This window comes from Lampetra fluviatilis, chromosome 48, assembly GCF_964198595.1.
Source record: "Lampetra fluviatilis chromosome 48, kcLamFluv1.1, whole genome shotgun sequence".
NCBI lineage: Eukaryota > Metazoa > Chordata > Hyperoartia > Petromyzontiformes > Petromyzontidae > Lampetra > Lampetra fluviatilis.
Window position 1 is genome coordinate 3,972,540 of NC_136322.1, and position 20,598 is coordinate 3,993,137.

At 54.6% G+C, this 20,598-nt stretch overlaps 9 protein-coding genes across 9 annotated transcripts; all 9 read right to left on the bottom strand.

The window, feature by feature from the left end:
* Positions 1–48: 48 nt before the first annotated feature.
* On the bottom strand, positions 49–429 carry LOC144948092 (histone H2A). Its single transcript, XM_078877519.1, has one exon. The coding sequence runs from the start codon at positions 427–429 to the stop codon at positions 49–51; it is 381 nt and encodes a 126-aa protein (XP_078733645.1).
* Positions 430–1,323: 894 nt separating this feature from the next.
* LOC144948093 (histone H3) lies at positions 1,324–1,734 on the bottom strand. The gene has a single exon (XM_078877520.1). It carries the CDS (start codon positions 1,732–1,734, stop codon positions 1,324–1,326), a length of 411 nt encoding a protein of 136 aa, XP_078733646.1.
* An 841-nt stretch (positions 1,735–2,575) lies between these two features.
* On the bottom strand, positions 2,576–2,977 carry LOC144948094 (histone H2B type 3-B). Its single transcript, XM_078877521.1, has one exon. The coding sequence runs from the start codon at positions 2,975–2,977 to the stop codon at positions 2,576–2,578; it is 402 nt and encodes a 133-aa protein (XP_078733647.1).
* An 873-nt stretch (positions 2,978–3,850) lies between these two features.
* On the bottom strand, positions 3,851–4,162 carry LOC144948211 (histone H4). The gene has a single exon (XM_078877639.1). The coding sequence runs from the start codon at positions 4,160–4,162 to the stop codon at positions 3,851–3,853; it is 312 nt and encodes a 103-aa protein (XP_078733765.1).
* A 9,168-nt stretch (positions 4,163–13,330) lies between these two features.
* Positions 13,331–14,242, bottom strand: LOC144948095 (histone H1.5-like). Its single transcript, XM_078877523.1, has 2 exons — positions 13,762–14,242; positions 13,331–13,341 (listed from the first exon to the last, which is right to left on the bottom strand). Exons 1-2 carry the CDS (start codon positions 14,240–14,242, stop codon positions 13,331–13,333), a joined length of 492 nt encoding a protein of 163 aa, XP_078733649.1.
* Positions 14,243–16,479: 2,237 nt separating this feature from the next.
* Positions 16,480–16,860, bottom strand: LOC144948096 (histone H2A). Its single transcript, XM_078877524.1, has one exon. It carries the CDS (start codon positions 16,858–16,860, stop codon positions 16,480–16,482), a length of 381 nt encoding a protein of 126 aa, XP_078733650.1.
* An 894-nt stretch (positions 16,861–17,754) lies between these two features.
* On the bottom strand, positions 17,755–18,165 carry LOC144948097 (histone H3). The gene has a single exon (XM_078877525.1). It carries the CDS (start codon positions 18,163–18,165, stop codon positions 17,755–17,757), a length of 411 nt encoding a protein of 136 aa, XP_078733651.1.
* An 841-nt stretch (positions 18,166–19,006) lies between these two features.
* On the bottom strand, positions 19,007–19,408 carry LOC144948098 (histone H2B type 3-B). The gene has a single exon (XM_078877527.1). It carries the CDS (start codon positions 19,406–19,408, stop codon positions 19,007–19,009), a length of 402 nt encoding a protein of 133 aa, XP_078733653.1.
* Positions 19,409–20,278: 870 nt separating this feature from the next.
* On the bottom strand, positions 20,279–20,590 carry LOC144948212 (histone H4). Its single transcript, XM_078877640.1, has one exon. The coding sequence runs from the start codon at positions 20,588–20,590 to the stop codon at positions 20,279–20,281; it is 312 nt and encodes a 103-aa protein (XP_078733766.1).
* Between the last annotated feature and the right edge of the window lie 8 nt (positions 20,591–20,598).

A 20,598-nucleotide genomic window follows, 5' to 3' on the forward strand; every position in this document is an offset into this window, starting at 1 on the left:
GTGGCTCTGAAAAGAGCCGTTGTTGTGGTGGTAGAGGCGGCGGCGCGTTCACTTCTTTGCCTGAGAGGTCTTCTTGGGCAGCAGCACGGCCTGGATGTTGGGCAGCACACCGCCCTGGGCGATAGTCACGCCGCCCATGAGCTTGTTGAGCTCCTCGTCGTTTCGCACGGCGAGCTGCAGGTGTCGGGGGATGATCCTCGTCTTCTTGTTGTCGCGGGCGGCATTGCCAGCCAGCTCGAGGATCTCGGCAGAAAGGTACTCGAGCACGGCGGCCAGGTAGACGGGTGCTCCAGCGCCGACCCGCTGGGCGTAATTGCCCTTGCGGAGCAGCCTGTGAACGCGACCCACGGGGAACTGCAGGCCGGCGCGGGAAGAGCGGGACTTTGCCTTGGCGCGAGACTTGCCACCGGTCTTGCCGCGTCCAGACATTGTTAAGCGACCTAGGATGCAAAAAGCACTGGAGACAAAGTACGAACGATTTGTGACGTTAACACGCACCACCGGAGCGGCTTTTATAGCGGAGACGAGGATCGTAGAGCGCGCCGCTGCTGATTGGCTCCTCTCGGTCGAGTCCCGCCCTCTCCTTGAGCCACCAATGAAAAGCCGGGACGCGAGGATTCGATGTTGACTTTAATTATTTGTATCCATATATATTTTAATGCGGGCACGCATCTTATGAATGAAACAATGCGATACACGTACTTAATAGGTTCAAGTTTTAAGCATGATAGAGTTAATTAATGGGCACGTGCTGGCAAGTCAAACTTATAAGCGGATTCCGCAAATATCAATGTATTATTGATTATAATAATCATTTTGAGGGACCGCATTGGTTATAAGAAATCATTGTGATAGCCTTGAGCTCGTGATTGATCGCCCACGTGCCTATACGGTGTATATATATTTTCCTTTAACCGCCTGTTCGGGCAATGCCTAAAAATATATGTGCGTGAATAATTCAGTCTCTTAGTTTGCAAAATGTGAACTTCTTATCAGCTCGGGCTTGAAACAACATAAACCAATATCTTTGGGTTTAATAGTTAATATATTTCACCAAAATAACCCTTTTGTTGAACATTATGTAAGCATGGTTTCACAACGCTTATATACGACACCAACGTGTGATGTTGAAAAATATGAGCGGCGGGGTATAGAAAATGAACTTCATTGTCGCTTACGCCTGACGACTCGTGAGAGCCGTGACCAGCAAACGAAGGTTTCCGGCACCCGAACTTTGAAGAACACACATGGAAGCGTTTTCATGAGTAAGTGGTGGCTCTGAAAAGAGCCTTTGTGTTGTGCTTTGAGGGCCGAGCTGGGCGTTCAAGCGCGCTCGCCACGAATGCGGCGGGCGAGCTGAATGTCCTTGGGCATGATGGTGACGCGCTTGGCGTGGATGGCGCACAGGTTGGTGTCCTCGAAGAGCGCGACAAGGTACGCTTCGCTGGCCTCCTGCAGAGCCATGACAGCGGAGCTCTGGAAGCGCAGGTCGGTCTTGAAGTCCTGCGCGATCTCCCTGACGAGGCGCTGGAAGGGCAGTTTGCGGATGAGCAGCTCGGTGGACTTCTGGTAGCGGCGGATCTCGCGCAGAGCGACGGTGCCGGGCCTGTAGCGGTGAGGCTTCTTGACGCCGCCCGTGGCCGGAGCGCTCTTTCGGGCCGCCTTGGTGGCGAGTTGCTTGCGGGGGGCCTTGCCGCCCGTGGACTTGCGAGCCGTCTGCTTGGTGCGAGCCATGGCTTGGTGAGGGCAAAGATTCTCACAGGCGGGGAGAAGGCGGCTTATGTAGCCCAGAGCGCGCGCTCACTGGTCAGCGGAGTCGTGACGTGCGAAGAAGGGGAGCGTGCTGATTGGTTGGCAGCGTGCAATGATCTCGAGTCGTCAACTCTTCTTAATCAACAAAATGTTCACAGTTTGGATCATTTCAGAATGCCGCATCACGATGCAGTAGTACCGTTTGAGCGCCGTCGATGTCTTTAACGGATGTTCTTCTCTCAAGCAAACACCTTTCCGAAAACAACTTTACAGTGCTCTGCATGATCTAAATAAAGTGTGAAGAAACTGCACTTCATTGGAAACAGTAATACGTAAAAATGTCGGAAAGAGGTGATCACAGGAATAGATATATATTCTCTTGGCATTGAGATGATGATCAATTTTACTGCACGAGTCATCCATGCTAGGCGCTTACTTTTACATATATGTACACGTGCAAAATGTTAGTTCCTGCCCGAAAATACAACCACGAATTAAATATTGCATTGCAAGGTTTTGGCGCCAAATATCCAATGTAATATCTGAATGGGCTGCAGATGAAATCAATGGACAATCAAGTCCAAGAAATGCCTGCTGGTGAATATGATGTGCCATGAATATTGTTATCGCTTTTATTCACGTGGAAACATGTTAAAATGCGTTCGATCTCTCCACTTCACTCAATGAGCGAACAATGTCCCCGCGTGAACCGGGGCTTTGTTGGAAGTTTCGTTTTGTACTCCTGCTAGGACTGGTACAAGCAGGTTCGGAGAGGTGGGTGGCTCTGAAAAGAGCCTTTGTAATTAATGGTGGAGTCGAGGCTTCACTTGGAGCTTGTGTACTTGGTGACGGCCTTGGTGCCCTCCGACACGGCGTGCTTGGCCAGCTCGCCGGGGAGCAGCAGTCGCACTGCGGTCTGGATCTCCCGAGAAGTGATGGTGGAGCGCTTGTTGTAGTGCGCCAGGCGGGACGCCTCGGAAGCGATGCGCTCGAAGATGTCGTTGACGAACGAGTTCATGATGCTCATTGCCTTGGACGAGATGCCGGTATCGGGGTGCACCTGCTTCATCACCTTGTAGATGTAAATGGCGTAGCTCTCCTTCCTGCGGTGGCGTCGCTTCTTGCCATCCTTGCGCGTTGCCTTGGTCACAGCCTTCTTGGAGCCCTTCTTGGGAGCAGGAACCTTGGCCGGCCCAGCGCTCTTTGATGCGGGAGGATCGGGCATGTCGACGCGTTGTAGGCAGCTTCAGGTCAGAACAGACGGGAAGCGAATGTGGATGTCGGTCGGGCGATGAGCTCCTTTTATAGGAGGCGAGATGCAAATCAGAGGATCGTAGTGCGCGGCGCTGCTGAGTGGCTCTTTTAGTACCATCCCTCTCCATCAGCCTCCAATGAGAAACGCGGACGCGATGCTCACTTTAATATCGTTTTTACTGCAAAAAGGACTTGTGAATATAACACAATGTAATGTCCAAACATGTATATTAGTGAATTGCAGCATTGGCCATTGCCTTTGTTTTAATAAGGATGACTGGAAAACCCAATACAGTATATTGTGTTTTGAGCGTGGGTTTTTTTGTTTCTTACGAGGGATTGTTTCACCACTCGTCTAATACGGCGCACGGGCGTTTTAAGAACGCAATTTGGAAAAATACAAGCGCTCGGTGGAGAAAAATAACTTCGCTGTTGTGCTGTACAGGTGGAGATTAGCATTCCGGCACGCTACGTCAATTAGGACGAGTGTGCTGTAAGATTGTGGCGCCAAATGCTCCACGTAATATCGGAATCGGCTGCAGCTGGAAATAATTAACGCAAAAATACCAGAAATGGGTACTGTATTAACGCGTTCAAGAATTACGCCTTGTTAAATGTGACGTGTCGTGAATATCATGATTTCTTTCATTCATGTGGAAGCAGATGAAGATTCGCCAACTCAACAAGCAAACGTCCACCACGCTCACGAGGAATTGGCGCGCAACAACCCAGGACATGTGCTCCATTTAGAAAGTGTTTGGCAACACTGGCGCAAGCAGTTTCGAAGAGGTGGGTGGCTCTGAAAAGAGCCTTTGGGTTGGCTTAGTGTGCGAGAGATGGGCGCTCAGCCTCCGAAGCCGTAGAGAGTGCGGCCCTGGCGCTTGAGGGCGTAGACCACGTCCATGGCGGTGACGGTCTTGCGCTTGGCGTGCTCCGTGTAGGTGACGGCGTCGCGGATGACGTTCTCAAGGAAGACCTTCAGGACGCCGCGGGTCTCCTCGTAGATGAGGCCCGAGATGCGCTTCACACCGCCGCGGCGAGCGAGGCGGCGGATGGCGGGCTTGGTGATGCCCTGGATGTTGTCGCGCAGCACCTTGCGATGGCGTTTTGCGCCTCCCTTGCCGAGCCCCTTACCGCCTTTACCGCGTCCAGACATTCCGACTACTTCTGACAAAGCTCGCGAGAGACTGCGCGCTCAGCTTGCAGCAGCAGCCGCCTTTATACCCGAAGCGTGGTGACGTCACCGACCACCCCTGCCCTCCGCGATGGCTCCGCCTTAAACCTTAGACCTTTAACCTCTGTGACGAAGAAAACCCTCCACTGTCGTCAATAACACTTCCTTGACATGTATAATATGCGACGTTTTGGGCAATGACCCTTCTTCGAAGCACTCTGTAATGATATTGGCACACCCGCAGCGAACGCGAGAGGAACGCGATCTGTTGCAAGATTGCACGTGGAGTGAATAATCGGTGTAAGGTCTTGTTTTCAAGTGAACAAGATGAACTAACTTTATAATCGTGTGAAGCTAAACGGCTTCCAACACAATAGTTGAGTGAACGTCACCAACTAGTTCTCCCAAAGTAAGAAAGACATTGCAAACAATGCGATATTTACGTATAGAACTTAATTTTAATAGAGAAGTTTAGATGGTGCACCGCAATGTTTACAAAACAAAGTGAAAAGGCGAGAACGAGCGAATGAAGGCAAATTGAGTAAAGCTGTCTGGAATCAATACCTTTTTAGACTAAATTCCATATTTGGCACCAGTAACATGATGACGGAATGAAGAGGTGCAACACATAATTCGGACGTCGCTGAGATTATGTGGTGCCACAGCGACGGGGCCGCTCGGCCGAGCCAGGGAGCCGCCCGGCTTCCACCGTCGCACTGCCCCCCATCACCCCCCCCACATAAACACGCACCCGCACCCACGTAGGGCCTCGTGGTCGGGTCACCTACCCTGAGTTTTCACCCGAGGGCCCCCTAGGGGGGTTACCCCACGGTTTCTCAGGGCCAGGGAATTGGACAGGACCCTTCCCAGGCCAAGTAACACTGCGGCGCCGTGGGCGGATTTGAGATCGCACGACCACGGCGAGCTCAGAGAGCCCCGCAGTTATAAACGCATACAAACACAAACACGGGTCAGCAAGGCAGATAGCTGGGATCAGGACCCGGGACGACTGATTGGTCGAAAGTTCAAAGGCCGGCGGGATCGCAAAAGAGCGGGAAATCCTAGGCTCAGGATTGGTCGAGAGACCAAGGCGGTCGGGACGGGGGCTCCTAGCCTTTGATGTGAATAGTTTAAAAGAAAACGCAGGGGCAGTAGGGAACTCTCTTCTTCTGGAGTTTGGACACGGGGTCAGCGACGAAGGAGTCATCGGGCGAGCCGCTAGATTGTCTGCAGGACGATCTGAGCGCCGCAAGGTCACCAAGGACTACAGACGGTATCGTGTTGCGCGCCTTACAACACCTCAGAGCGGAGGGTAGGATCCGTAGGAGAGGGTTAGTTCGGGGTAAGGACGAGTAGGAAAGCGGTTTAGCAGAGAGCGCAGCATAGAATAGGGCTACACGGCACCAGAGTGTGGGTTAGAAGCGCCTTGCTGTCCCGCACACACACACGGGTGGCTCGGTTGGTTAGCAAGGGCTAATAAAATCTCGAGCGTAGTAACAAAACCGTGTTGTTGGGTGTTTTTGGAACGTGGTATTAGCGTGCACTGCATTCGCGAGTGTGTGGTCGTTGTACGCATAAAGGCCGTGGTCTCTGTACGATTGTGCGGGTACGGAGGTGTGTGCGTTAACGCCCGGGGAGAGCACTTTTGGTGTGTTGGCGTGACTACGCAGCCGTGTGAGAGGAGAATCGTCCTTGTACGATATTTGTGTTGACGTGCACGCGCGAGTGGGGGAGGGGACGAGTCGTCGTGTCGGCGTGTGCCCCGCTTGCGTGCGCTCGTTACTTGCGTAAGCTCTCGGCGTGCGTAATCGGCGTGCCCAAGGTGCGCGATCGTAACGTGGGCGGCCAGCGCAGCGCAGAGCGGCGCAGGAGTGGGTATCGCGTGTGGAGCTGTACGCGTGTGTGCGCGCACGTTCACGACGTGTGTAACACAGGTGCGCGATCCTAACGTGAGTGGTCAGGGTTGGGTGAGTGCCGTGCAGAGCTGTGTGTGGGTGTGCGCGTGCGTGGTTATCCATGCCTGCTACGCGGACCCGCGGTGGAGGGGAATCCTCGGGTGACGGCTCCCACACCCTGGGTGAGGAGCCTAGCGGCGGTTCGCTTAGCAGCGGGGGGGCGATTGATGATGTTAGTCCGGCCGTTAGTATTATCGAGGGAGGGATCTCGGGGGCTAGCGACCCCCACAAATTGGTGTCGGAAGCGGTACGGACCCCCGCGTTACCTCACGCTAAAATAAGACTGATATTTACCGGCCGGGGGGCCCCTTCGTGGAAGGCATTCGCCCGCAATCTCTTAGGGGCCAAGGAAATTAATGGATGGACGGACGCGCAGGCAGTACGTCAACTTAATATGAATCTTGATGGGCGGGCAGCCGATTTTGTAGAAGCGTTACCCGCGAGCGCACAGACACAGCTAGAGGAGCTGATGCGCTGACTCGATCAGCGTTTTGGCACGCGTGATGAGGAGGAAGCAAAATCGGCCTTAGAGGCGCGCCGTCGCCAACCTGGCGAAGATCTCCGTGATTACGCCGAGGATGTGCGCGAGTTAACAAAGATCGCACGCCCGGGGTACGCAACTGAGGTTATTGAGGAACTGGCTGCCGAGAAAATCCAGCGGTACCTGTCTCGCACGGCGTGGTGGCAGCCAGACATGAGCTGCCCACGTCTTCCCTTTAACACCCTTGTCGAGCGCGCACGTAAGTGTGAAAGAATTCACAGCGAACGCGCGCAGCTCCGGGGGCTGGGACGAGAGCGCGCCATTGCAAGCCTGCTCTCGGAAGACGAGGAGGAGGAACAGGAGCTCGCGAGGACGGTAAGGGGCCGGGAAAGAGAACCTCCAGTGTCCCGCGAGACAACCCCGGGATGGGTTGCCGGTATACAAACGGGTATAAAGGATGTCTCCGGCCAAGTAACCCAGGTACGCGAGGAAACGAATAAAAATATGACCCAACTGCAATCCTCCGTTGAGACCATCCGATCCGAAATGGGGGACCTAGACTCCACGGTAGGAGGGCTAACTGGAAGGATAGCCCGACTAGAAGCAGAGTATGAGCAACAGCGCACGGGGGGAGGAGGGAGTGGGCAGAAAGTTCGCCACAGAGCCGCCACTCCTCCCAGGACGTGTTATGTGTGCGACCGTCGAGGGCATCTCATGAGGGACTGCCCTCAGCTCGCCCGTGCGAGGCCGATGCATAGGTCAAACACTAAGCCCCCCCTAGAGAGGGGACCACCGGGGGATGAAATCGACGTAGACCCGACCCAAACCAGCTGTAATAATAATGGCGAGCGAGTGATCCATAAACAGCTTACAACGACAACACCCAAGGGCGCAGGGACCTCGGGCGATTGGCTGCGGGAGCTGGTGGCAGGGATAACGGGAGCCACGTCGCTGGTGGAAGGCCAGGTGAAGGGGCAGCGCACCCGGATCCTGCTGGACACGGGCGCCGTGGCCTCTCTCATGAGCGCCGCGCACTGCAGCATGCTCGGGGTGGACGTGGGCTGCCTGCAGGCCCCGGATCGCGCGCTGCACACGGCAAGCGGAGCCGGGATGGGGTTGCTGGGGAAGGTCTCCCTCGAGGTCCGTCTAGGAAACCAGGTGTGCACACAGGAATTCTACGTTTCGAGTGTGTTGTGCCACGAGTGCATTGCAGGAACGGACCTCCTGGAAAAGTTGGGACTTAACGTACAGCCCCGGCAACGATGCGCTACGGTGGAGGGCAGCGGGGAGCGGATTCCGTTCCTAGGACAGGAGCCGAATCGCCCACGCTTCACACCCGTGGCCGCTACGCTGGTGTCGGCCGTCACCATCGGGCCTCTCGCCGAGATGCTGGTGCCAGTGGCAACCCTCTCCACCGACCCAACCCACCGACCATCGGGCGAGGTAATGCTGACTCCTCACCCGGAGTTGGCATCGCGATACGGGGTGGTAGGGTCAGCCACACTGGTAAACGCAGATGGGGGCCGGCTGTTTATACGTGTGTTTAACCCACACAGTACCCCGGCAATGATACGACGACGCACCCCGGTAGCCACCGTACACCCCCTGCACGCTCGCCACTCGAACGACTCGGTGTTCGCACTCTGGGCGGAGGACCCTGGCCGCCCCGAGGACAGCCAGGATCTGGCCTGGCGGGTCGGCCCGACCCCCCGAGCCGAGATTGTTCCCCTGCAGGATGCGTTACATGTGCCTTGGGCAGCCTTACCTAAGGGGGAGGCCGATCAGCTGCGCGGGTTATTGCGGGAGTACGCCGACGTGTTCAGTGAGCACGATTCGGACGTGGGCCGGACCGACCTGGTCAAGCACCAAATTGACACAGGTGCAGCCCGACCCATCAAACTCCCCGCATACCGAGTGGGCGCGCCTGAACGGACCCAGATCAAAGAGGCAGTCACGGATATGCTACGCGATAACATAATCCAGCCCTCCGCGAGCCCTTGGTCTGCCCCGGTGGTACTGGTAACGAAAAAGGACGGATCGACTCGGTTCTGCGTTGATTACCGAAAATTGAACGCAGTCACCCTCGGCGACGCTTTTCCCATCCCACGCATCGACGACACCTTCGACAGTCTCGCAGGAGCGCGGTATTTTTCCACCCTCGATCTGGCGTCCGGTTACTGGCAGGTGGAGATGACGGAGGAGGATCGGCCAAAAACAGCATTCACCACCCCGATGGGCCTGTTTGAGTTTCGAGTGTTGCCGTTCGGACTCACTAACGCGCCCGCGACGTTCCAGCGGTTGATGGAGTTGGTGATGCGGGGCTTGCAGTGGGAACAGTGCCTGATTTACCTGGACGACGTAATAGTGTTCAGTAGGTCGCTGTCCGAACACTGGTCCAGGCTGCGGGAAGTATTCCAGCGACTGCGAGCAGCCCATCTCAAGCTCAAGCCACGTAAGTGTTACATTGCGCAAAGCGAGGTGGGGTACCTCGGACACCGAGTCAGCGAGGCAGGGGTGAGCACCGATCCCGAGAAGGTGCGTGCCGTAGTGGATTGGCCGCGGCCGAGGAACCTGACGGAGATCAGGTCATTCTTGGGACTCGCCACTTATTACCGTCGATTTGTAAAGGGATTCAGTGAGATTGCACGCCCCCTCACCCAACTCACCTCCCCTAAGAACCCCTATCAGTGGTCGGAGGCCTGCCAGACGGCTTTCACCACACTCAAAGACCACCTCACCCACACCCCCACCTTGGCTTTCCCAGATTTCACCACCGATTTTATTTTGGACACTGACGCCTGCAGCAGTGGGCTGGGCGCGGTGCTGTCGCAAGTGCAGGGTGGGACGGAGCGGGTCATCGCATACGCCAGTCGGACCCTGAGCGGGGCCGAACTGAACTATTGTGTAACCCGTCAGGAACTGTATGCTGTAATTTTCGCGTGTAAACAGTTCCGACCGTACTTGTACGGCAGGAAATGTCGTGTGCGCACCGATCATTATGCACTGCAGTTCCTCCTTACATTCAAGGAACCGCGGGGGCAGATGGCTCGATGGCTGGCGCAGCTGCAGGAGTACAACCTGCAGATCGAGTACCGAGCGGGGCGAACACACGCGAACGCGGACGCCTTGTCAAGACGGCCCGCGGTGCGCGCTGAGACGAGGGAGGGAGACGCCTGCCCGTGCTTCACGGGGGGACGCTGCCGCCAGGCAGCAGAACCCAAGGAGCGCGCGGAAACTAAACTCCCCCCCCCGAGAGAGAGTGCAGTGTGCGCCGCAGGAACCCCTGCAGAAGGAGCCCGGGGACAGACGGATCATCCCACCCCAACCGGGCGGATCCAAGAGGATGTCGGCTGCGCCTTCCCGGGCTTGGACGACGAGCAGCTGCGACAAACCCAGCAGCGGGATCCGGATCTGGCGGCGGTGGAGGCGGCACTGCGAGAGAGGAAGGATGCACTACCAGGGCCCTGGAGCGGTTTGTATGCCCGGTTGTGTGTAGAAAACGGGGTGGTGAGGGAACTGGCCGACGCTGGGCAGCCGGGGTGCATCTGCGTTCCCGCCCATGTGCGACCCCAACTACTACGACTGGTACACGACCACCCGCTCGGGGGCCATGATGGGGAACGGCGCACCCGGGAGACTCTGCGTCGCCAGTATCTCTGGCCTAAATTAGCGCAAGATGTGGCCGCCTGGGTGCAGGGCTGCCGGGCCTGTCAGCAGTGTGGGCAAAAGCCGGCGAGGTACCAGGTACCCCTGAGGCCGTTCCGAGTCAGTCGGACGAATCAGTTGGTCGGAATCGACCTGCAGGGGCCCTTTCCACGATCCCACCGGGGCAACCGATATATTCTTGTAGCGGTGGAGTACTTCACCCGCTACCCCGTGGCGGTGGCTATCCCGGATAAAACAGCCCTCGTAGTGGCCCGGGCCTTCGTGGAAAACTACGTACTTAAGTGCGGGATCCCCGAACGAGTCATTACCGACCAGGGTAGTGAATTCGAGGCCGAACTATTCCAGGCGCTGTGCCGAGAGTTCGGGATCCAGAAGGACCGAACCACGGCATATCACCCCCAGGCGAACGGGATGGTAGAGAGGATGAACCAGACTCTGGCCGGGAAGCTTAAACGCATGGCGGCCGCGAATCAACAGGACTGGGACGAACACCTCCCCTATGCCCTGTTCGCCTACACCACCGCCGTTCACACATCTACAGGACAGACCCCGTTCCTAATGATGTTTGGTCGCGAGTCTCGCCTGCCCGCAGATCTGCTGTTCGGTGTCCCTCCGCCGCAACGGGAGGAAGGGAGCCACCCCATGGAGCACTTGCTGGAAACCCTGCGAGAGGCCAGGGGCCGAGCCTACCCGCACGGAGAGGCCGCGCACCAGCGGCAAGAGCAGGGCGCCCGACCCCGTATGGAGCCCCCCTTCTACACTGCGGGCTCCGAGGTGTGGCTGTACACTCCCCGCGTCGGTGCCGGACAGGTGGGGAAGCTGACCACCTTCTGGCGAGGACCCTGGATTGTGAGACGGCAGATCTCACCATGGACGGTGCTGATTCAGGGAGGAGAGAGGGGCCGGGAGATGGTGGTCAACATCCGCCGACTGAAGCCGTGGCGAGCAGCCCCCGAGGGGGGGAGCCCCGCCGTCCAAGTACCCCGAAACCCCGGGGTCCCCCCACCCCCCGTGCCCGGGGGCCTCGCGCAGTATATGGGCCCCACGGAGCCCCGGGCTCCGAGGGGCCCCGGGCGGGGCCGGGGGCGACGAGGACGGCGACCCTTAAACCCCACCGCCTCTGAGTTTGTCCCCCAGCCCGCAGGTGCCGGAGACCGAGGGGAGCCGTTGGAATGGAGGAGGAGACCACCGCCGGAGCCCCAGGAGACGGAGCCGCCACCCCCGAGGCCAGCCACAAGGGCCGGGCGAATCCCGCGGACCCCGCGGCGATACCTCGTGGGGGCAACCCAGGCGAGGTGCTCCAGTCAACCCGGGACGGGGACTGGCACCCCGGGGGGCTATGTGGTGCCACAGCGACGGGGCCGCTCGGCCGAGCCAGGGAGCCGCCCGGCTTCCACCGCCGCACTGCCCCCCATCACCCCCCCCACATAAACACGCACCCGCACCCACGTAGGGCCTCGTGGTCGGGTCACCTACCATGAGTTTTCACCCGAGGGCCCCCTAGGGGGGTTACCCCACGGTTTCTCAGGGCCAGGGAATTGGACAGGACCCTTCCCAGGCCAAGTAACACTGCGGCGCCGTGGGCGGATTTGAGATCGCACGACCACGGCGAGCTCAGAGAGCCCCGCAGTTAGAAACGCATACAAACACAAACACGGGTCAGCAAGGCAGATAGCTGGGATCAGGACCCGGGACGACTGATTGGTCGAAAGTTCAAAGGCCGGCGGGATCGCAAAAGAGCGGGAAATCCTAGGCTCAGGATTGGTCGAGAGACCAAGGCGGTCGGGACGGGGGCTCCTAGCCTTTGATGTGAATAGTTTAAAAGAAAACGCAGGGGCAGTAGGGAACTCTCTTCTTCTGGAGTTTGGACACGGGGTCAGCGACGAAGGAGTCATCGGGCGAGCCGCTAGATTGTCTGCAGGACGATCTGAGCGCCGCAAGGTCACCAAGGACTACAGACGGTATCGTGTTGCGCGCCTTACAACACCTCAGAGCGGAGGGTAGGATCCGTAGGAGAGGGTTAGTTCGGGGTAAGGACGAGTAGGAAAGCGGTTTAGCAGAGAGCGCAGCATAGAATAGGGCTACACGGCACCAGAGTGTGGGTTAGAAGCGCCTTGCTGTCCCGCACACACACACGGGTGGCTCGGTTGGTTAGCAAGGGCTAATAAAATCTCGAGCGTAGTAACAAAACCGTGTTGTTGGGTGTTTTTGGAACGTGGTATTAGCGTGCACTGCATTCGCGAGTGTGTGGTCGTTGTACGCATAAAGGCCGTGGTCTCTGTACGATTGTGCGGGTACGGAGGTGTGTGCGTTAACGCCCGGGGAGAGCACTTTTGGTGTGTTGGCGTGACTACGCAGCCGTGTGAGAGGAGAATCGTCCTTGTACGATATTTGTGTTGACGTGCACGCGCGAGTGGGGGAGGGGACGAGTCGTCGTGTCGGCGTGTGCCCCGCTTGCGTGCGCTCGTTACTTGCGTAAGCTCTCGGCGTGCGTAATCGGCGTGCCCAAGGTGCGCGATCGTAACGTGGGCGGCCAGCGCAGCGCAGAGCGGCGCAGGAGTGGGTATCGCGTGTGGAGCTGTACGCGTGTGTGCGCGCACGTTCACGACGTGTGTAACACAGGTGCGCGATCCTAACGTGAGTGGTCAGGGTTGGGTGAGTGCCGTGCAGAGCTGTGTGTGGGTGTGCGCGTGCGTGGTTATCCATGCCTGCTACGCGGACCCGCGGTGGAGGGGAATCCTCGGGTGACGGCTCCCACACCCTGGGTGAGGAGCCTAGCGGCGGTTCGCTTAGCAGCGGGGGGGCGATTGATGATGTTAGTCCGGCCGTTAGTATTATCGAGGGAGGGATCTCGGGGGCTAGCGACCCCCACAAATTACTCTGCACTCCGTTCGAGTGAGGGAGCTGCCACCCGCCTCGCCTGTGTTTGTGATCTCTGCTTTCGGGCTCGATTACTCCCATCACATCAATGCTTAAAACACATCGAGTGGGTAAAATGTTATAGTTAATTTGGCGAATGTACGTAACTTATCCAATCTACACAAATCCTCACGATTGAACTGCACCAAGCGTCGAGCTCCTTGATCAGGGCCGAGGCAAGGCGAGCAACCATCGCCACGCCGTAAATGGGTTTGACTTACAGAATATGGCACGCATTCAACAGCAACGTAATACACTGTCATGTGTTACCGATGAACTAATGGAAGCGCAGCAGCATCTGGTTCACTTTTTTAACTAAGTGGGTGGCTCTGAAAAGAGCCGTTGAGGTGGAGTGAATCGAGCGTCGTCCGATCGGATTCACTTCTTTGGCGCAGTCTTCTTGGGCTTGGCCGCGGCCTTCTTGGGCTTGGCCACCTTGGGTTTGGCGGCCTTGGCCTTGACGGTCTTGGGCTTAGCGACCTTGGGCTTCGCAGCCTTGGGCTTGGCTGGGCTCTTCGCCGCCTTCTTGGGCTTAACAGCCAACTTCACCTTTTTGGGGCTCTTGGCCGCCTTGGCAGCCGCGGGCTTCTTTGCTTTCTTGGGAGACTTCTTGGGCGCGGTCTTCTTGGCTGCCGCGGGCTTCTTCACCTTCTTGGCTGCCGCGGGCTTTTTAGCTGCGGGCTTTGCCGTTGACGACTTGGGCTTCGCCTTTGCGGCAGCCTTTTCCTTGTTGAGTTTGAAAGAGCCAGACGCGCCGCTGCCCTTCACTTGCGCCACGGCGTCTTTGGCCACGAGCTTCTTGATGGCCAACTTCACGCGGGCATTGTTCTTCTCCACGTCGTATCCTCCGGCAGCAAGCGACTTTTTGAGCGCAGGAAGAGACACGCCGTTCCTCTCCTTGCTGCTGGCCAGAGCCTTGAGGATGAGCTCGGACACGCTGGGGCCGACCTTCTTGGCCTTTGGAGCGGCGCGCTTCTTCTTGGGGCTTTTAGGCGCTGAAATAGCCGCAGCTGGTGGTTGAGCAGGAGCAGTTTCTGCCATCTCAAGACGTCGCTTTTATCGCCTCGCCTCTTTGAAATCGAAATCAGCGCTCTCACGAATTCGAAACGAGTGTTCTCCAGGCCCGAGGTTATTATAGAAGCGGCGTACTGAATGCGGACGTCGCTGAGATCATTCAGAACTCAGCTCTGGTGAGGGAGTTGCCACCATACTCACTGTGTTTATCACGCCTGCCTTTGGGCTCGATTACTCCCGTAACGTTCATACTTACATGCATCTAGTTGATACATTATCACGAAGATCACTTCTTTAATGTACGTTACTTATGCAATATACGACAATGCTCACGATATAAATTATAATTCAAAACAAGTGAACAACCAACATTTGGGAGACATTGTTCGGTCAGGGCATGCTATGACGATTGTCGGTTTTCAAAAGTGTTACTGATGAACACTATTTAAAACGCACTCGAATTTTTTGCAAGACAAGATGCTTCAACAGACTACTCATATTTAATTCCAACGAAATATTTTCTATTTAAGTTTTGCCTCGCGCGCTCGCGATTCCTCCTCTCGCGCTATGGTGAGGACTGCGCGCCATGTCAACAGTCCCTTGTCACCGAACTTTTAACTGGACGTTTTAATCGAACTTTGAAATGAATAAATATATGGATTTTCAGATGGACAACAAACTGAAGAAAATTACTCAAAATTAACCGACATTAAATAGAAAGTTTAACATTTTACGTGGCAAGAGGTGAGTAGCTCACGCACTGCAGAAGGGTCGCGCGCCTTGAACAAGATCGAGGCACGGTGCACAATCATCACCACTCAAATTCAACTCAAGTGACTCTGCAGTCGAATGTTTAAAGAAAATATATAATCTTACGTTTAATGCACCGACAGAGTTGATATTCTAGGAGCGCAGGATGGTTCATCCGATGGGTTGTTTTTACTGCAATAAGTAACACGTATTTACTGCACTAAGTAACACGAATGAGTAATCATTGGAAAGATGTTATTAACCATGTAAAAAATATTTAACTACACATATTTGTACCATCTTATTTGACAAGTAATATTATACTTTACCGAGTGTTGACATCCCCAGCGTTTACCAGTACTTTTTTGCTTACTATCAGCTAACACCGGCCACAACCCTGAGCTGATGTGCTCATTTGATCCCTTTTCTGACCGCTCAAAAAGAGCGAGTTTTATTCTTTAAAAAACACGATTCTTTCTTCCAATAGGCATCCCAATTTATTCTAAACCATGTTCCATGATTGATGCAATGTTGGAATGCTGCTCAAATACCGTTCCTAAATTAGACATAAAGGGTATCTGGAATGAGCAGAGCATTCGTTTAATTGCGAGCAATTTGGGACGAGGGCAACTCGACGACGGTGTCCTTATTAAACAGGACCCTGCGGGGTGGGCTGGTAGGAACGAATAACCAAATAATATAAACATAATGTATTATTACACTTGTTAAGCCAGGAAAGCCCCACTGAGTCAAAAGGTTTTTGTAGGGTCCTGCCAAGTGTTTGCAGTAGGGGGCGATGTTGCTACACCTAATCGGACGATACGAAGGGAGAGATTGAGGCCTAGTTCTAGGCTTTAGGCCTAGCTGTATGCTTTAGGGCGCTGTGAGTTAATTTTTAATTTAAATGATTTAATGATTCATGTAAAAGCTTTAAATTTAAATGTTTCTATTTAAAAACATGAGGGAATGTAACATTGTTAAACATAACTCCCTTTCACACACGCGGGGGTACGACACGAATGGAGAGTTTCAGGCCTAGTTCTAGGCTTTAGGCCTAGCTGTAGGCTTTAGGGCGCTGTGAGTTTTTTTTTAATTTCAAAGTTTTAATTAAAAGCTATCTCAGGGAATTATTAGGGCGCTGTTAGTTGTTTTATTTAATTTCAAAGTTTTAATTAAAAGCTATCTCAGGGAATTATTAGGGAATGTTACACGTGTTTAGCCAGGAAAGCCTCATTAATTTAAATGTTTTAATTAAAAGCTGAGGGAATTATAAGGGAATGTTACACTTGTTTAGCCAGGATAGCGTCACTGAGTCAAGGTTTTCGTAGGGTCATGCCAAATGTTTGCAGTAGGGGGCGATGTTGACGGACGGACACATTAATCTATTGGTGGTCTGGTCCACTTCGTTCCTACCAGTATAACAAAACTCCTGTGTACGACTGTCCGAGCTCTTTGCAAGTAAGTGGGTGGCTCTGAAAAGAGCCGTTGTTGTGGTGGTAGAGGCGGCGGCGCGTTCACTTCTTTGCCTGAGAGGTCTTCTTGGGCAGCAGCACGGCCTGGATGTTGGGCAGCACACCGCCCTGGGCGATAGTCACGCCGCCCATGAGCTTGTTGAGCTCCTCGTCGTTTCGCACGGCGAGCTGCAGGTGTCGGGGGATGATCCTCGTCTTCTTGTTGTCGCGGGCGGCATTGCCAGCCAGCTCGAGGATCTCGGCAGAAAGGTACTCGAGCACGGCGGCCAGGTAGACGGGTGCTCCAGCGCCGACCCGCTGGGCGTAATTGCCCTTGCGGAGCAGCCTGTGAACGCGACCCACGGGGAACTGCAGGCCGGCGCGGGAAGAGCGGGACTTTGCCTTGGCGCGAGACTTGCCACCGGTCTTGCCGCGTCCAGACATTGTTAAGCGACCTAGGATGCAAAAAGCACTGGAGACAAAGTACGAACGATTTGTGACGTTAACACGCACCACCGGAGCGGCTTTTATAGCGGAGACGAGGATCGTAGAGCGCGCCGCTGCTGATTGGCTCCTCTCGGTCGAGTCCCGCCCTCTCCTTGAGCCACCAATGAAAAGCCGGGACGCGAGGATTCGATGTTGACTTTAATTATTTGTATCCATATATATTTTAATGCGGGCACGCATCTTATGAATGAAACAATGCGATACACGTACTTAATAGGTTCAAGTTTTAAGCATGATAGAGTTAATTAATGGGCACGTGCTGGCAAGTCAAACTTATAAGCGGATTCCGCAAATATCAATGTATTATTGATTATAATAATCATTTTGAGGGACCGCATTGGTTATAAGAAATCATTGTGATAGCCTTGAGCTCGTGATTGATCGCCCACGTGCCTATACGGTGTATATATATTTTCCTTTAACCGCCTGTTCGGGCAATGCCTAAAAATATATGTGCGTGAATAATTCAGTCTCTTAGTTTGCAAAATGTGAACTTCTTATCAGCTCGGGCTTGAAACAACATAAACCAATATCTTTGGGTTTAATAGTTAATATATTTCACCAAAATAACCCTTTTGTTGAACATTATGTAAGCATGGTTTCACAACGCTTATATACGACACCAACGTGTGATGTTGAAAAATATGAGCGGCGGGGTATAGAAAATGAACTTCATTGTCGCTTACGCCTGACGACTCGTGAGAGCCGTGACCAGCAAACGAAGGTTTCCGGCACCCGAACTTTGAAGAACACACATGGAAGCGTTTTCATGAGTAAGTGGTGGCTCTGAAAAGAGCCTTTGTGTTGTGCTTTGAGGGCCGAGCTGGGCGTTCAAGCGCGCTCGCCACGAATGCGGCGGGCGAGCTGAATGTCCTTGGGCATGATGGTGACGCGCTTGGCGTGGATGGCGCACAGGTTGGTGTCCTCGAAGAGCGCGACAAGGTACGCTTCGCTGGCCTCCTGCAGAGCCATGACAGCGGAGCTCTGGAAGCGCAGGTCGGTCTTGAAGTCCTGCGCGATCTCCCTGACGAGGCGCTGGAAGGGCAGTTTGCGGATGAGCAGCTCGGTGGACTTCTGGTAGCGGCGGATCTCGCGCAGAGCGACGGTGCCGGGCCTGTAGCGGTGAGGCTTCTTGACGCCGCCCGTGGCCGGAGCGCTCTTTCGGGCCGCCTTGGTGGCGAGTTGCTTGCGGGGGGCCTTGCCGCCCGTGGACTTGCGAGCCGTCTGCTTGGTGCGAGCCATGGCTTGGTGAGGGCAAAGATTCTCACAGGCGGGGAGAAGGCGGCTTATGTAGCCCAGAGCGCGCGCTCACTGGTCAGCGGAGTCGTGACGTGCGAAGAAGGGGAGCGTGCTGATTGGTTGGCAGCGTGCAATGATCTCGAGTCGTCAACTCTTCTTAATCAACAAAATGTTCACAGTTTGGATCATTTCAGAATGCCGCATCACGATGCAGTAGTACCGTTTGAGCGCCGTCGATGTCTTTAACGGATGTTCTTTTCTCAAGCAAACACCTTTCCGAAAACAACTTTACAGTGCTCTGCATGATCTAAATAAAGTGTGAAGAAACTGCACTTCATTGGAAACAGTAATACGTAAAAATGTCGGAAAGAGGTGATCACAGGAATAGATATATATTCTCTTGGCATTGAGATGATGATCAATTATACTGCACGAGTCATCCATGCTAGGCGCTTACTTTTACATATATGTACACGTGCAAAATGTTAGTTCCTGCCCGAAAATACAACCACGAATTAAATATTGCATTGCAAGGTTTTGGCGCCAAATATCCAATGTAATATCTGAATGGGCTGCAGATGAAATCAATGGACAATCAAGTCCAAGAAATGCCTGCTGGTGAATATGATGTGCCATGAATATTGTTATCGCTTTTATTCACGTGGAAACATGTTAAAATGCGTTCGATCTCTCCACTTCACTCAATGAGCGAACAATGTCCCCGCGTGAACCGGGGCTTTGTTGGAAGTTTCGTTTTGTACTCCTGCTAGGACTGGTACAAGCAGGTTCGGAGAGGTGGGTGGCTCTGAAAAGAGCCTTTGTAATTAATGGTGGAGTCGAGGCTTCACTTGGAGCTTGTGTACTTGGTGACGGCCTTGGTGCCCTCCGACACGGCGTGCTTGGCCAGCTCGCCGGGGAGCAGCAGTCGCACTGCGGTCTGGATCTCCCGAGAAGTGATGGTGGAGCGCTTGTTGTAGTGCGCCAGGCGGGACGCCTCGGAAGCGATGCGCTCGAAGATGTCGTTGACGAACGAGTTCATGATGCTCATTGCCTTGGACGAGATGCCGGTATCGGGGTGCACCTGCTTCATCACCTTGTAGATGTAAATGGCGTAGCTCTCCTTCCTGCGGTGGCGTCGCTTCTTGCCATCCTTGCGCGTTGCCTTGGTCACAGCCTTCTTGGAGCCCTTCTTGGGAGCAGGAACCTTGGCCGGCCCAGCGCTCTTTGATGCGGGAGGATCGGGCATGTCGACGCGTTGTAGGCAGCTTCAGGTCAGAACAGACGGGAAGCGAATGTGGATGTCGGTCGGGCGATGAGCTCCTTTTATAGGAGGCGAGATGCAAATCAGAGGATCGTAGTGCGCGGCGCTGCTGAGTGGCTCTTTTAGTACCATCCCTCTCCATCAGCCTCCAATGAGAAACGCGGACGCGATGCTCACTTTAATATCGTTTTTACTGCAAAAAGGACTTGTGAATATAACACAATGTAATGTCCAAACATGTATATTAGTGAATTGCAGCCATGGCCATTGCCTTTGTTTTAATAAGGATGACTGGAAAACCCAATACAGTATATTGTGTTTTGAGCGTGGGTTTTTTTGTTTCTTACGAGGGATTGTTTCACCACTCGTCTAATACGGCGCACGGGCGTTTTAAGAACGCAATTTGGAAAAATACAAGCGCTCGGTGGAGAAAAATAACTTCGCTGTTGTGCTGTACAGGTGGAGATTAGCATTCCGGCACGCTACGTCAATTAGGACGAGTGTGCTGTAAGATTGTGGCGCCAAATGCTCCACGTAATATCGGAATCGGCTGCAGCTGGAAATAATTAACGCAAAAATACCAGAAATGGGTACTGTATTAACGCGTTCAAGAATTACGCCTTGTTAAATGTGACGTGTCGTGAATATCATTTCTTTCATTCATGTGGAAGCAGATGAAGATTCGCCAACTCAACAAGCAAACGTCCACCACGCTCACGAGGAATTGGTGCGCAACAACCCAGGACATGTGCTCCATTTAGAAAGTGTTTGGCAACACTGGCGCAAGCAGTTTCGAAGAGGTGGGTGGCTCTGAAAAGAGCCTTTGGGTTGGCTTAGTGTGCGAGAGATGGGCGCTCAGCCTCCGAAGCCGTAGAGAGTGCGGCCCTGGCGCTTGAGGGCGTAGACCACGTCCATGGCGGTGACGGTCTTGCGCTTGGCGTGCTCCGTGTAGGTGACGGCGTCGCGGATGACGTTCTCAAGGAAGACCTTCAGGACGCCGCGGGTCTCCTCGTAGATGAGGCCCGAGATGCGCTTCACACCGCCGCGGCGAGCGAGGCGGCGGATGGCGGGCTTGGTGATGCCCTGGATGTTGTCGCGCAGCACCTTGCGATGGCGTTTTGCGCCTCCCTTGCCGAGCCCCTTACCGCCTTTACCGCGTCCAGACATTCCGACTA